This window comes from Carya illinoinensis, chromosome 9 (genome assembly GCF_018687715.1).
Source record: "Carya illinoinensis cultivar Pawnee chromosome 9, C.illinoinensisPawnee_v1, whole genome shotgun sequence".
Lineage (NCBI taxonomy): Eukaryota > Viridiplantae > Streptophyta > Magnoliopsida > Fagales > Juglandaceae > Carya > Carya illinoinensis.
In genome coordinates, this window is record NC_056760.1 from 10498016 (window position 1) to 10514504 (window position 16489).

General features: G+C 32.8%; 2 protein-coding genes across 2 annotated transcripts; both read right to left on the minus strand.

The window, feature by feature from the left end:
- Positions 1-468: 468 nt before the first annotated feature.
- Positions 469-2106, minus strand: LOC122277401 (probable F-box protein At4g22030). Its single transcript, XM_043087372.1, has one exon. The coding sequence runs from the start codon at positions 1877-1879 to the stop codon at positions 575-577; it is 1305 nt and encodes a 434-aa protein (XP_042943306.1). The 5' UTR covers positions 1880-2106; the 3' UTR covers positions 469-574.
- A 12289-nt stretch (positions 2107-14395) lies between these two features.
- LOC122277691 (probable F-box protein At4g22030) lies at positions 14396-15810 on the minus strand. The gene has a single exon (XM_043087782.1). It carries the CDS (start codon positions 15742-15744, stop codon positions 14467-14469), a length of 1278 nt encoding a protein of 425 aa, XP_042943716.1. The 5' UTR covers positions 15745-15810; the 3' UTR covers positions 14396-14466.
- Between the last annotated feature and the right edge of the window lie 679 nt (positions 15811-16489).

The window sequence follows — 16489 nt, forward strand, 5'->3', positions numbered from 1 at the left end:
CCAAAATTGGTTGCTAATACTCTTTTCGTTGCTATAAATTGGTCGCAATTGCCTGTTTTTCTTGTAGTGAGTGTTCAACTAATCAATATTATAAAATCAGCAATGTTATATATAGTCTTAAAATTATAAATGTTGCACAATTACTTTAAAAAAGAGTAAGATTTATGATTAAAAAGTTAATTTTTTTTTTTACGTAGTTTCCATATTAATTCATTTTTTTCAAAGCGACTGCACGTCACTTACACAACTACAATTGTAAATATCATTTCTCTTATAAAATTTTGTGTTCTTCAAATGGGAATATATTACTGCATGCATGCAGGAGTACTCTCTATCGACCTCAGCCTCGCTCGTAAAGTTATATATGATGATCTGTGCATGCTTGCAACTTGACTAATATTCAATTAATAATTCGTAATAATAAATTCAAGTAATTAATTATATGAAGAAACTAAGAAAATAGATGAATTGAGATTAAATTAACATTGTTTCTATGTTGATGATTGTACAAAAGAATTAGTTGTATGAACAATCAAAGAATCAAAGAATATCTTAGCACGAAATCGATCTTGAACTAAAAAAGCTTGCTAGCGAATTCATCTATGGCAGTTCCGTCTAGACGATGAGAAGATGACTTTCTGGCAAGTTCTCTGAGCTGGGACAAACTCCTCCCCAGTTGCAACGCCACCTTCATTTCAAATAACTCCCCGTTCTCTCTTTTCTCCAAGTCTCCTTTCTCGAGCGTGGCTTCGATTGTTTCTTGCAATAGCCGAAAAAACCCACCGTTGTTTCGGTACATCTCGAACACCATTCCAACTTGCCCACCGTGCTGCAAGGCATTAGCAGTCGTAGCTAACGCCCCCGCAGCCATGGCTACGATTGCTGCCCATGATCCATTACCAACACATGCGGAGCCGACAGCTGCAATCCCTGTGAGTAATGGACCCGAGAGGGATAAGATCTTGTTAATCTTCAACACCAGGTTGCCCAGCCTTTCGTAGTCCCTACTGTCCTTTCTCTTCACCACTTCAACGATGTCCCGCATTTCCACTTCAAGTTCCTCACTCCACCCATTGTTCTCTCGTTGTTTTCTTTCATGTGATTTAGTTTTCTTTTGGAGTATTTGATTTGAAGGCCACCAAGAAGCTGGCTCAAACTTTTCGGGGAATTTGTCAAGCATTGCTCCTAGCAAGGGAAGTGGGTAGGCTCGATCAATGGCCAAAACCCTTTCCATCATGTCCTTCACATCTTCTTCAGTTGTTGCCCCAAGAGCGAGCATAGTTTCTATTTGGCTCCGGAGTTGCTTGAACAATCTGGTAGCTTTGCTTTGTTCCTCTGCAAGTTGTGAAGGCTGAATTTTGTTCATCACAAGCAGCATCCCTGTGGCTGCAGAATACAAGAGAGTGGACGACAACTTGAGAGCTAGAAGAGGCATTCCAACGCCACCAATCGCAGCAACACCAGCCAAGGTTGCGGCAGTGAGAGTCATCATGTTGATGGAGTTCAAAAGAAGGGTGTTCCAGTTGTCACGCTGCTTTCCAATGTTGGCGTGCATCTCGACTCTGTCAGCCACGGCCTCTAAGAGCGAATAGAGCTGGGTGTTGGCAAAAGCAGTTGAGTTTTGTGCTTTAACATCATCGACGAAGGGTGTGGTAGTAAAATTGATGTTTTGTAGAACTGGGATCGTGTTTGTAAACCCGTCGACCCTTATATTGTTCAATTCGTCAATCAGCTTTCTGCTCGTTGGGATTTTGGGAACGGAGAAAGGGGCTTTTGGAAGCTTTGGGACATGAATAGCGGCATCAATTTTCCTGGAACAGCAGCATGAAGAAGAAGAAGAAGGTAATCGGAGAGCTGAAACTTGTAAGCTGGAAGCCATAATGGACACAGGTTGTATCGCAGGGTTTGTTTATGTTGCTAGCTGTGCCTTGGAGGAGCGGGAGGGAATTAGTTTGAGAATGCAATTGTGCAGGATGGGGAGGCGGGTTGAGTCTTATTTATACCGAGGAAGTAGAGCTGAGAAGAAGGGGTCTGCAGGTTATGCGGAAATTAATTTTGACTGGGTGACAGGTTGACTCGGCATATTGGCTGACCCGACCATTCCCTTCCTCATAAATTTCAAGTTCAACATTTCGTTCCTCGCGCGTGATGTTGGGTCTCTCATGCGACGTGGTAAAAACTAGTAGCCTAATACAAACAACATTTCCATCAGTACTACGTATAACTAGCCTTGGTTTCATTCTTGATCTATTGCGTGTCATGCAAATTATATATAAATATATATATATTTAGTGATCATTCTGGTTTAAATATTAGAATAGAATATTTCGATACTGATGTGTTCTAGGGTACCATTTTGGAATTAGCTATATATATATATAATTGATAATAAAAAAAGAAATATATCATATATATATATAAGTGTGTATCATATATATATATATATATATATATATATTTCTACTAGGTAGAAGTAACGTGCAATGCACGTTTATCTAGTTTAATGAAATAATTATTTTAAAAAAAGGTATATATTTCATAAAAAAAAATTGATTTCAATCAATAATTTAAAGCATATGGAAAAAAATGTGAAATCTAGTAAATATTTAGGATAATGATAGTTAAATATAGAATAATAATTACATACTTGTATAGATTAAAATATAAAAATATTAGTTCAAAATAAGACATAGTCTAATACATATTTATAACATCGATAGTTTTAGCAAAATTTCATGTGATGAGTTTAATACAAGCCCAACAAAAACATCAGTTCAAAATATGAGTCCTTTGTTGTTTTTACTCTGATCCATCATTTTGTGTCATCCTGTACAACATCAATAGAGACGACATTAAAATTCTTATACTGCTTTTGGTTGAGTCAATCGAGGTCTACTAAAAGTTCAATCTTTCACTCTTTCTGTGAAACTTGTGCCACAAGATTTTCTATATATGACAAATGTTCCTGCAAAGGAAATTTTTAATTATAATTGCATAATTAATAAAAATTTGAATACCTTATATGCTGAAAATTTATGTCTTCTAAATTAACACAAATTTTTAAATGCAATGTTTTTAATTAAATTACTAAGCATGTTATAAATAAAAATAAAATTGACATAATAGACAAGTATATAAAAATCAATTTCAACGATTTTTGTTATAATTTACTTTTAAAAGTTTTTTTAATATAAGCCTCAGTGTATTTATAGATAATGTATTAAATATGTTAAAAATTTTGAGATAGACTTATTTCAAAATTTCAAAATCTTGAAACAGCTCATGTTCTAAAGTTACTTAGAAATAAAATGATTATTTTGAATATATTTAAGATGTGATATCGTTCGTTTAAATGCATGGTTTGAACTGTTTTTATACTTATATTTAGAATAAATATAAAAAAACTTGTTCAAATATGATTTTTTTAAAATGCTTGCCCGTATTTTTATTTTTTAAAATTTTTTTAATAGTAAAGAAAGTAATTCCTAATGAGTTTGTTTTTTTTTAATATTTAAAGATGTTTAAAAAGATATAATTGCATACAAGAGAAAAACCACGAAGGATATATTTAAAGATGTTTACTAACAAGGGGTTTGTTGGTGATTTTAAATAAAAAGTTACAAAATATAAGGAAAAAAAAAACTAATTGTTTGTTGGTGGATTATTTTATGAATTTTAAGGTGTGAGATTTATTTTAATATGTTTTCTTGATATTAATTATTGATTACATTTAAGTTACTCTTTGATGTTTTAAAATCTTAATATAATTTTATGTAGAATTGATATATTAAGTAGAAAAATTTAAAACTTAAATTTAAGAGAAAAAACATTTTAAATTGTTAATAAAATTTTATGCAAAATTTACACATTAAGTGAAAAAATTTAAATGAACTATATACTAATACATAAGCAATGAAAATTTTACAACATTTTAAATTTTACAACATTTTAAATTTAATTTTTCATATTTTAAATTGTTAATAGAATTATATGTAAAATTGAAGTATTAAGTGAAAATATTTAATTAGGCCGTGTTAAATGACGCCGTTTTAAACCCCTTAATCCCTAATCAAAACGGCGCCGTTTTAAACCCCTTAATCCCTAACCAAAACGGCGCCGTTTTAAACCCCTTAAGCCACCCCCAACCCTAACCAAAACGGCGCCGTTTCATACCACAAAACCCTAACTATAAAAGCTCCTCAAACGCCCCCCCCTCCCGTTTTCGAGAGTCTTCTTCCCCGGCCCCCCTCCCCTTCTTCTCCTCCTCTTACATTTTTTTTGTTTGTTTTTTCTTTTTAACCCCCGTGAGCCACCATCGTCGCGTTGCTCGCGCCTGGCCGGTGACAACCACTCTTCCCTCACGGCCTTTCTGTCATTGCCTTTGAAGAAAAGGGTAAATTTCAAAACTTTTATTTTTGAAGGAGTTTTTTCTTTGTTCAAAGGGAGTCTTTTTTTGGGTTTCTCGGTTGCAGAGTTTTTTTTTTTTTTATGGTTCAAAGGGAGTTTTTTTTTTGGGGTTTCTCGGTTGCATATTAAATCTGTTTTTCTTTCTTGTGGTGGTGTTTTTTGAATTTTTTTTGTTCATTCCCTTTCTTTTCTGTAGATGGGATCTTTTGGTGTAAGGTTATATATGTGACCCAAAAGTAATATGGCAAATTTGTGAAGCTTTTAGGGGTGACGGATCAGAAGGTGCTGGGTTTAATATGCGATTATCGGGGGTTCATGAATTCTTTTTTTGAAAATTTATTCTTGTAATCTCTACCCTTTAGTTTTACATCTTTTTTGTTAGTTATTTATAGTCTTCAGGATTTTGGAACTTGTGTGCAAAGCACAAAAATTGCCTGAATGTTTATGATAGTTTTATGGTATAAAACTAAAAGTAAAAAATCTATACATCGACTGAATGATCTAAAAGTAAAAAATCTGTGTATGTGTGTGTGTGTGTGTGTGTGTGTTTTTTTTTTTTTGTAGTGTTTTAGTTCTGTAAGCATGTGGGAAAGGATTAGGGTCTGTTTTGGGTTTTTTTAAAACATGGGGTTTTATTTATTTATTTGGGTCTATTATATGCTGTTATTTTGCCAGAAATTAAGTAGTCTTGTTATTTTATAAAGTACCAATTTCATTTTTTGTTATTCCAACCAAAAAACCATATTTATTTCTTCTGTTTTGTTTTCCTTATTTTTACATGCATATGGTTCCAAGATGGCTTGTTAGTATTTTTTCGTTTTGAAACTTGTTAGTATTTTTTTTTGTAGGGCTAGGGTTTCTCACCCAAGAAATCAGCAATCCTGGAATTAGCCATGGATATGTATCAGAGGGTCGAAAAATACAAGCCCGAGTCTCAGATATGTTTTGCTTCTTCTTATTACTGTTTGGTTCTTGGAATTATATAAATATTTATTTAATTTCTAGAGTTGTGGGTTTATGGGTGACTCCTATAAATTGAGCATGTTGTTTGATCTGGTTTGACTGTGATTACTTCATTTGGTTTGACTGTGATTAGTTCATCTGGTTTTTTTTTAATTGTGGGGTTTTATTTATTTATTTGGGTATGTTATATGCTGTTGGCTCCTGGAATTATATGGCTTCTTGGGTTAAATGGATTAGGGTCTGTCTTGGGTTTTGGGTCTGTGATTAGTTCATCTGGTTTAACTGCTGTTCTATTTTTTTTTTGTAGTTTTTTTTTAATTTTTTTAATTTCCAATGACACAACATCACACTACTTCACACTACTTTTCTTTTCTTAACCTATTCACTATCAAGATAGCCAACAAAAACAGAATACATTATTATTGGAACACATTTTTATTTTTAGATCCTCACCCTAGGATGTTTATCTAATTCTGTTTTTGCTCCTAGCTTTAGATATATCACTGACAAAACATCACATTTTTCTTTTCTTAACCTATTCACTGTCAAGATAGCTCACAAAAGAAAGAGTACACTTTTATTTTTAGATCTTTGATAAATACATTATTATTGGAACACATTTTTATTTTTAGATCCTCACCCTAGGATGTTTATCTAATTCTATTTTTGCTCCTAGCTTTAGATATATCACTGAAAAAACATCACATTTTTCTTTTCTTAACCTATTCACTGTCAAGATAGCTCACAAAAGAAAGAGTACTTTATTTTTAGATCTTTGATAAATCTGACAATAGCAAATGAAAGGGATCGAAAAGTGGAAGATAACAAAGATCATTTTTAGATCTTTGATAAATCTGACAATAGCAAATGAAAGGGATCGAAAAGTGGAAGATAACAAAGATCTTTGATAAATCTGACAATAGCAAATGAAAGGGATCGAAAAGTGGAAGATAACAAAATAAGTAAACCACAAGATAGTGGAAGATAACAAAATAAGTAAACCACAAGATAGACTTACAAAGATAAAAATCAGAAATGTAAAACTCTGAAAGTCCCCAACCAAGAAAACCTGAAAAGAAATCACCATTAGAAACGAACAGAAAACATTAAGCACAACAGGAAACAATGAAAAAAAAGAAGAAGAAAGAAATGCTAGTAGGGTAAGGTAACAATGAAAGAAAGAAGAAAGAAAAGCTAGTAGGGTAAAGAAAATAACCCAAGAACTAAATGTGCAGCTCTGAAAGAAAGCACCAAACGACATAAGCAGGGTGAACAAAAATAATCTTCATAGACCCTTTTAAGGTGCAATGGCTTCCTGAACTATCCTCCTAGGAACTCCCATCGCATGCAGCAGACCACTGCAAAACCAATCAACCCACTGGAAAACCAATCAAACCAAATATTGGAAAACCAAATGGAAAACTGGCAGCATCAGACCACTGCATATGTTTTTTTTATTTCTTGCATTTTATTTATGGAAAACTGGCAGCATGAGACCACTGTATATGCATTTTTTATTTCTTGCGTTTTATTTATCAGGATTAACTATATATTTTTTTAAAAAAAATTTCCTGCAGTAATGAATGCAGTTTTATTTATTCACTTATATGTAGATCTGACCTCCTAGGGCATGCCATCATATGGATCTTTATCCTGATTAACTATACTTTTTAATGTTTTTATGATTCTTTATTTCTTGCATTTTTATTTATCAGGATTAAATATTTGTGATTTTTTCATATGGCATTTGTTTTTTCTTCTTAGGTAGTGAACACTGTTTTCTTTGTCGTGATTAATCATATGGCATTTGTTTTTCTTCTACACACTGAGCAATTTTTTCTTCTTTATCCTGAGCGGGCATGATTTTTTTTATTTGTTTTTAAGATTTTAATTATTTTTTTTTTATCCAGATTAAGAATATTTTTTTTAATGGTTTTGTGATTCCATATGTTACAGATGTAAAAGTCACAATTACCTATACGCATGCAAAACTCACAATTAACTACAGGCATGCACTGACCAACTGAAGGATGTTCTATACGCATGCACTGATAACTGACAAGAGGGGACAAGAGCAGGCCTTGGTACCAATGCAACCGGCGTATTTAGACTGCACAACCAATGAATTTAAAGACTTTTGCACGGATGAAATACACAAATTGAAGCAAAAAGTGAAGACATGAAACACGAAAACGGAATGAGATTTCACTGTTCATTACTGTAGCAGAAGCATAAACGCTTTTTATTATAGATAGATGTGTATATATATGTGTGTATGTATATACGGAAGAATTGAAATTTTTTGAATATATATTAAAAATATTAGAAAAAGTAGATATTGGTGTCAAAAAATAATATTAAAAAAAATCACAAATTTAAGTTGAGACACAAAAAAAAAAATAAAAAATAAAAAGACGAGAAATTATTAAAAGTAGTGAGATTTAAAAAGAGAGAGAGAGTAAGAGAATAAGATGATATATTTAAAGTTATAAAAAAAATTCAATTATATAAATACCTTTAAGATTTTAAAATTACATGAATGCCATTTAGATTTTAAAATTACATGAATGCCATTTAGATTTAAAATTTACAATAATGTCATCCAAAAACACAGGAAAATTAATTTTCATTAAAACATTCAAAACAAAAATTAGTATGGAATTTGCCAAAACGAGCTGAAATAGGTCGAAATTTATAATGAAACTGAATGAGGATGTATAATGCACAGGATACTACACCGAAAGGGAAACTCCTAGCCATTTTTTGAAGAACGGAGTGAAATTCAAAACTATGAAGTATTTTGAGAAGAGTCATTGTATTCTCAAGCTGGTATGTAGAGCATATACATTAACTACATTACTTAAATAGTAATGACCATGTAAGCACTCTACTATGTGTTATACACATTGAGTTGAAAATAAAATTTTCCTTTTAAGAAATCATACAATTATATATATATATATATATATGGACACATGACTACAAGCAATCTTCTAAACATTATAAAATCCCTTCAGATTTTGAATTTCTTACATGCTTTGGCACTAATACAATATTTAAGCTCGTGTTTGAGAATTGAGTTGAGAATATCACATCGATCTTATATCAAAACTTTTCATAATTGTTTTTCTCCAACATCCTCAAATATAAAACACATATCAATTTCAAATCTTCAGTTTTTTCATTTAATCATTATAATTTTCTTAAACTATCAAATATATTACAATATATATATATATATATATAATTTTTTCAAATTTCAAAACAAAAATAATATTAGAAAAACATTTTCAAATAGTTTTTTAACTATAATATTTTTTTTCAACTTTTTCTCTCTTATTTCTAAAAATTCAATAAAATATTTCAACACAAACTATTTTACTATTATATATAAAATTCTTATCCCATCTCGTTACCCAAACATGTCCTCACACTACAAGAAAACAGAGTTTTCTTAGCACCAATTTTTGTCTCTATTACTCATGAAAATCACCGCAAATATACATTCTTAGCGCTATTTCATCACTGCAGGTTGGTTGGAAAAGTTTGTTTATTTTTATGTTTTCTCAGTGAAGTGCATAAATAGCTGTAAATATTAACCTTTTCCAGCCAAATTTTTTCGATGCAATAATAGATGTAATCACTAAATCACCGCAATTGTAGGTTCCGATCTCGTCTAAAATCGTTGGAAAATGATTTTTGCAACTAAAGTTATCGTCGCTGGTAGATGAATCATTGCTGCAAATCATAGAGCCCCTTCTCGACGTTTTCCCAGCATCGCCGTAACTCTTCATTTTCCCAGAGTATATATATCCTTGTTAAAGAATGAAATTTCACTAGTAATGGGTTGTTGCACCGCTCCATCAGATTGACGCAAAAAAGTTGACATTCAAACTCTGTTTAGTTATCCCATCGCTGGCGTTTCACCGAGATAGGTGTTTTGCAACTGCTCTTTGAATCAATGCTATTCTGTTTCCTACCTAGTAGATACAGTTTGCATCATATGGAAAATTGCTGCAAATAAATTTTTCCCAGACATTTGATGTTCGTTGCAAGGAGGAAAAAAGTACTTTCTATACCTTTCTCATATGCACTTTATTTCGCTGCACATGTAGAGTTGCTGCGATTTTAGTAGTTCTGACGAAAAAAATGGCTATTGAACGGCTGCACTGATTTGCATAAAACAAAAAATGCCGCAACAGTAGTGTACACAATAAACAAGTTGGGTACTACTATTTTTGGAGCTCTTTTTGCTGCAACATTTTTTGGCCTCTAACTATTTATTCCAATAAATATTTGTGGACGATTAGTTGGCCAAGAATATTCTAATCGTCCACAAATATTTAATCTTAAACTGCTGCATCAAAATTGTTAAAGAGCCAACAAATTTGGGATCAATATTCATGCATTTTTTCAGAACCACATATCTGAATGTATATTGTACATTCAATCATCTCAACACCTAGCATTGTCTACCATAATGTCATGACCATCATAATGTGCTAAGACAAAGTTAAAAATGAAACCATAGTATATAAATTAGTCTTTCGGGTGCCCACCAATTCACTTACATCATTGGGAATTTCACATCCTAAGCCACTATATACTCCCATGTTGTGACAGCTTATAGGAAGAAAGATGTTTACATATACAAAGCCAATGGAATAATACCCTATTTCACTCTTATAACAGTGGATTTTCAATGAACTACAGCTTTCACTCCTTTAGTCCATATGCCATTCGCAGCAACAAGTTGATCTACTCGTTCTCGCTTGATTGTTCATATTTTGGCGGCCTACTGTCCATCAAAATCCGTTGCACCTTCTACCCATTGATATTCAATCACTTTAATCTGGTACATCTTCTAAAAAGCCTGCAAACCATGTAAATAAAATTTGTAGTTTCCTTTTTTCCTGCTCCTATGTAATGCATCATTAAACCATTTCTCATCAAATGTTTCCTCAAGAATTTTGCAGCTCAATAATTTTATTAAGACATTCTCATACACTATGATCTACATTCTTGTGCAATGTGCAACACCTTGTAAAAAGTTATATGCTTATATCAGATTTGTTGACAATGTGTTCTAATAATTGTCTTCCACCATGCTTAATTAGTAGCTAATCAGCCCATCTCATAACCATAGGTGTACCTATGACTCATATATACGTAGTATTTACTGCTTCATTGTAAATTCCACATGTTGTATGTTCCTTACAACCAACTATTTGCACCTACTGTTAAGCATGCCCAACAAACTTAAAGCTCCAAATTGCAACTACAAATTTGTATCATGATTAGGAATTTGTGTTTCCTTTTCTAGACAAATTTTTGAAAGGTGATCCATAGTTTGATGTAGTGTGGAAGACATTTTCATGATTATTTGCAAAAGAAACAAGCAAACCCCATCTATTAAAACAAGCAGTTATATCAAATATGCCTAGGCTATATCAATATTAGAAACCCCAATACATTTCCCAACCTCACCTGGTAATGACCCCAAACACCTCTTTGTATAACACTTACCTTTACACATTTGTCCATCAAGGATACCAGTTTACTCCAACTTAATCCATATGTTGTAGGAACTTGCCATGCTTTTCTCCCCTGTATTTATAAAGTCGACCTGCCCATTGTTTTACACCTGTATAACAACATTGTGAAAGTGAGGGTGCATGCCTCCTGTCACCTCTTATATTGAAGGTTATGTGCAGGAAAAAGTTGTGCCTTGCAATGAAAATATTGTAGATATTCACCATACACTGTATGGGCTTCCCACCAGCCATCAATGAAGTTGAAGAGAATCAGTCAATTCGGTGGATGAGGCGAGGAATCGAAGAGGGATTAGCCGAAGGTTCAATCCACTGTATTCGTGGCACTAGGAGTCAAATCTGCACATGCAGAGGCACAACCAGGGAGATGGTTTTGGGTCGATTGCGAAAATCATATAGAGATCGAAGGGAAGATGGAGATAAAGGGGAATTTTGTGTGGGTGCTGTGATTTCATCAAAAAGGGAAAAGTTTTAATTTTTTTGTGTTTTGGCTTTCAAGGGCATGAATCAGGAATTATGTTGGTGCGGTATGGCGCTGAGTTGGATATCTGCCGTTAGAACACAAATTACCATCTATATTTAACGACGTAAAAAGATGATTTTAATTACAGCGTGTAGTTTCAACGTAGTAGGAAAAAAACTCGTTGCAAAACCCATCATACAACCTGTAAAATCATAAGAGCAGAAGTTGCTATTAAATGTCCCCAGTGAATACAAATTCGCTGCAATAACGTTGGTGTTACAGCGATTTCTATTGCAGCAAAAATAATATCACCGCAATAGCTATGTTTTCTTGTAGCGTCAGGCAACCCATCTTTTGCTTTTATGCTTCTACTTCTTGACATGGGCCTTAATTAACCTCCATGTTTTATTTTAGGCACCATGAATTGATTAAAAAACTTTATTGCACTTCCTTTTTATTATTTTTTCGATAATCAAATGTGATACTCCATTGTTAATTTAGATCCCTTAGAGTTTATATTTAAACTTCAGATCATACCATGGGAGAGAAATATATATATATATATAAATAAATTAAGACTCACAATATTTATTAAGCATTTAGTATTGTTAAAAAAATTTACTTGAGAATTATAAATATTGTGACGTTCACTTTACATAATATTAATGTCTCTCACACTGCAAATCCTATAATTCGGATAGAAAATATATATAAGAAAAATGAATCTCTCTCTTATAATATAGGATTAAATTGGTGATCTCGATCTCGATCACCATCACCATTAATGTTCATTTTAGAAGATCAGTTCGAAGCGGAGCCAATTAGTTAGTTGAAGACACTTTGACCATATATTGTGAAAACGCTATTGTACGTGTGTGTACATGTATATATAGTTTATTAAATATATAAATCTTTTATTATTTTTCATATCTAGCTTTCCTAATTGTTGATGCATAGATATTACCCAATAAATTTTTGAAAGAATCCAAAGTTGGTACGTACGTAGTGTAGTAGTACTGTAATTTTAAGACAATAATATTCCAACTTTAATTTGCTTGTTTCTTCCTAAACTGTGGAATTTCTTGATCTCATTGGTAATTTATCTTCCCTAGCTAGCCCACATATATATAGAAAGAAAGAGTAAAATCATGTATATTTTTAGTTATTTTCAATCGATCCCAAGGCCATTTGCAACCAAATGTATTCAAAATAAAACCAAACAGTACCTAATCCAACATATCATATAACAAATGTGAGCTGTCCAGTCCGGATCAACCACATGATCGTTCTCGATCTCGAATATTCAATATTCAACTAATTAATATGAAAAATTCTACTCATTATCTGTACACCATACATATTTTTTTTTTCTTTTAATAAATGTGTAGTATATGAATGATAAGTAAAAAAAATCATTTAGTTTAAAAAGAATAAAAATAAAAATAAGTGTAGTATGTAGAGATAATGACTAGTAAAGCTAAATCAATATAGGATAATATATATATTGTTTGGACTATAGGAGTATCTCAAAATCTGGTGAATAGAGTTGAAATAATTTGAATGATGATATTTTAATTAGTCTTCGAAAATGAGAAAAAAAAATCGAATAAAAATATTAGAATATAAAATAAATAATAAATAATATTATTTTTTAATATTATTTTTATTTTGAAATTTGTAAAAGTTGTACGTATTGATTTTTGTGTTAGAATAATAATTAAATAAAAATGTCTAAAAATTTAAAGTTGAAAAGTGTATTGTGTGTGAGTGATCATGTATAAAAATAAAATTATGAGAAGTTTTGAGAAATCTGAAAATTCGAAGTGTCTACACATTTTAAGATAGACTTTACCTTTTTACAAATGAACTATGCGACTTGACAATTTAAAATTTGTACAAATGTACTAAAAATGGTATATTATAAATATATAGTTAATATTTTCAAAGTAGGAAAGGTAAAGTTATTAATTAACGTACGTACAGAACAACAAATTAATAGACATTAAATGTTAATAAGGTGTACAAACTTGTTTGCTTCAGTACTTATTAATCGCTTGGATATAAAAACGTAAACTTTTCAAGTTTCAAAGCTATGATTATAATCAATATAGTTGTTATGAAAATAGTTCAGTGAGACGGCTACTTGGATTATAAAAAAGACAGTTTATTGTTTTAATACAGTCAAATTTGTAAAAGCCTTGTAGTACTGTTAAAATATGAAATTTCTTAAAGATAAATGCTTTAGGTATAAAAAAATTTCATAAAAATAAATTTTTAAATTAGCGTAATTTGATATGTTATGTACTTAATTGTAAAACTACTTTTATTATAAAGTAAATCACAAAATCTAATATATTATATGAAAACTATATTAGTTTGTAGATTTTCTTTTTGTTGAATCCCTTTGTGACCGCACAACTTCTTTTTTCTTAAAACTCAGCAGATGAATTTATGCAGTTCAATTAAAATTTTGAAATAAGTAGTAATTTAGTCAATAAAGTGATTATTATTATTATTATTATTATTATTATTATTATTATTAATTATTGTTTAATTGTTAAGTCTTAAATAAGTGGCATTTAAAAATGCCGTGGAGCGGTTATGGCTTAGGTGTAGGGTGACAGGGTCACTAGGGTGACTATAATTGAGCTGAGCTGCGAATGATTGACTTTTCAATACAGCTGAGTATCCATCCCAGGGTCAATTCCAACCATGTATTAAATATAAAAAGAAACACTTAACCCTTATAACATGATATCATATAATCTAAGCCGTGCAGTCCCCACCACGTACATCTCTTCAATATTAGTGTTCAACTAACCAATATAAAATTTCGTGTTCGATCTTCAAATGGGAATATATTACTGCATGCATGCACGTGTACTCTCTATCGATCTCAGCCACAGACGTAAAGTTATATATGATGATCTGTGCACGAAACTAGTATTCAATTAATAATTCGTAATAATAAATTCAAGTAATTATATTAACATTGTTTCTACGTTGATGATTGTACAAAAGAATTAGTTGTATAAACAATCAAAGAATTAAAGAATATCTGTGCACGAAATCGATCTTGAACTAAAAAAGCTTGCTAGCGAATTCATCGATGGCAGTCTTTCTGGCAAGTTCTTTGAGTTGTGACAAGCTTCTCCCCAGTTGCAATGCCACCTTCATTTCAAACAACTCCCCGTTCTCTCTTTTCTCGAAGTCTCCTTCTTCGAGAGTGGCTTCGATTGTTTCCTGCAATAGCCGGAAAAATCCACCGCTGTTTCGGTACATCTCGAACACCATTCCAACTTGCCCACCATGCTGGAAGGCATTCGCACTGGTAGCTAACGCCCCCGCAGCCACGGCTATGATTGCTGCCCATGACCCATTACCAACACATGCAGAGCCGACAGCTGCAATCCCTGTGAGTAATGGACCCGAGATGGATAAGATCTTGTTAATCTTCAGCACCAAGTTGCCTAGCCTTTCGTAGTCCTTACTGTCTTTTCTCTTCACCACTTCAACGATCTCGCGCATTTCTACTTCAAGTTCCTCACTCCACCCATTCTCCTCTCGTTGTTTTCTTTCATATGATTTAGTTTTCTTTCGGAGTAATTGGTGTGAAGGCCACCAAGTAGCAGGCTCAAATTTTGAGGGGAATTTGTCAAGCATTGCTCCTAGCAAGGGAAGGGGGTAGGCTCGGTCAAGGGCCAAAACCCTTTCCATCACGTCCTTCACATCTTCTTCCGTTGTTGCCCCGAGAGCGAGCATAGTTTCTATTTGGCTCCGGAGTTGCTTGAACAATCTGGTAGCATTGCGTTGTTCTTCTGCAAGTTGTGAAGGCTGAATTTTGTTCATCACAAGCAGCATCCCTGTGGCTGCAGAATACAAGAGAGTGGACGACAACTTGAGAGCCAGAAGGGGCATTCCGGCGCCACCAATCGCCGCAACACCAGCCATGGTTACGGCAGTGAGAGTCATCATGTTGATAGAGTTCAGAAGAAGGGTATTCCAGTTGTAACGTTGCTTTCCAATGTTAGCGTGCATCTCGACTCTGTCAGCCACGGCCTCTAAGAGGGCATAGAGCTGGGTGGTGGCAAAGGCAGTTGAGTCTTGTGCTTTAATATCATCGGCGGATGATGTGGTAGTAAAATTGATGTTTTGTAGAACTGGGATTGTGTTTGTGAACCCGTCGACTCTTATATTGTTCAATTCGTCAATCAACTTTCTACTCGTTGGAATTTTGGGAACAGAGAAAGGGGCTTTTGGAAGCTTTGGGACATGAATAACAGCATTAATTTTCCTGGAACAACAGCATGAAGAAGAAGAAGAAGGTAATAGGAGAGCTGAAGCTTGTAAGGAAGCCATAATTGACAGAGGTTGTATGGCAGGGTTTGTTTCTGTTGCTAGCTGTGCCTTGGAGGAGCGGGAGGGAATTAGTTTGAGAATGCAATTATGCAGGATGGGGAGGCGGGTTGAGTCTTATTTATACCGAGGAAGTAGAGCTGAGAAGAAGGGGTCTGCATGTTATATGGAAATTAATATTGACTGGGTGACAGGTTGACTCGGCATATTGGCTGACCCGACCATTCCCTTCCTCATAAATTTCAAGTTCAACATTTCATTCCTCGCGCGTGATGTTGGGTCTCTCATGCGACGTGGTAAAACCTAGTAGCCTAATACAAATAACATTTCCGTTTGTAGTACGTATAACTAGCTTCATTCTTGATCTATTGCGTGTCATGCAAATTATATAAATATATATATATATATATATATTTATATATATTTCGACTCAACTTTAGGTTTTCACATGGACTGTTTTGAAAAATCATACAATTATATACATGTGTGTGTGGAGACATGACTGCATGCAATATTATTCTAAATATTATATAAATCCCTTTAGAGCTTGTTTGGGATTGAGTTTGAAAGTTTAAAAAGTACTTTTAATTGTTTAAAAGCTCTTTTAGAGAAAAAATGATATATTTGGTGAATTTATAAAATGTGCTTTAATCACTTAAAAAATCTGAAAATCTACTTTTTTAAAAAGCACCAAATTAAAATTTTTATCGAGAAGCTCATGTAAATAACTGTATATTTTAAAAAAATA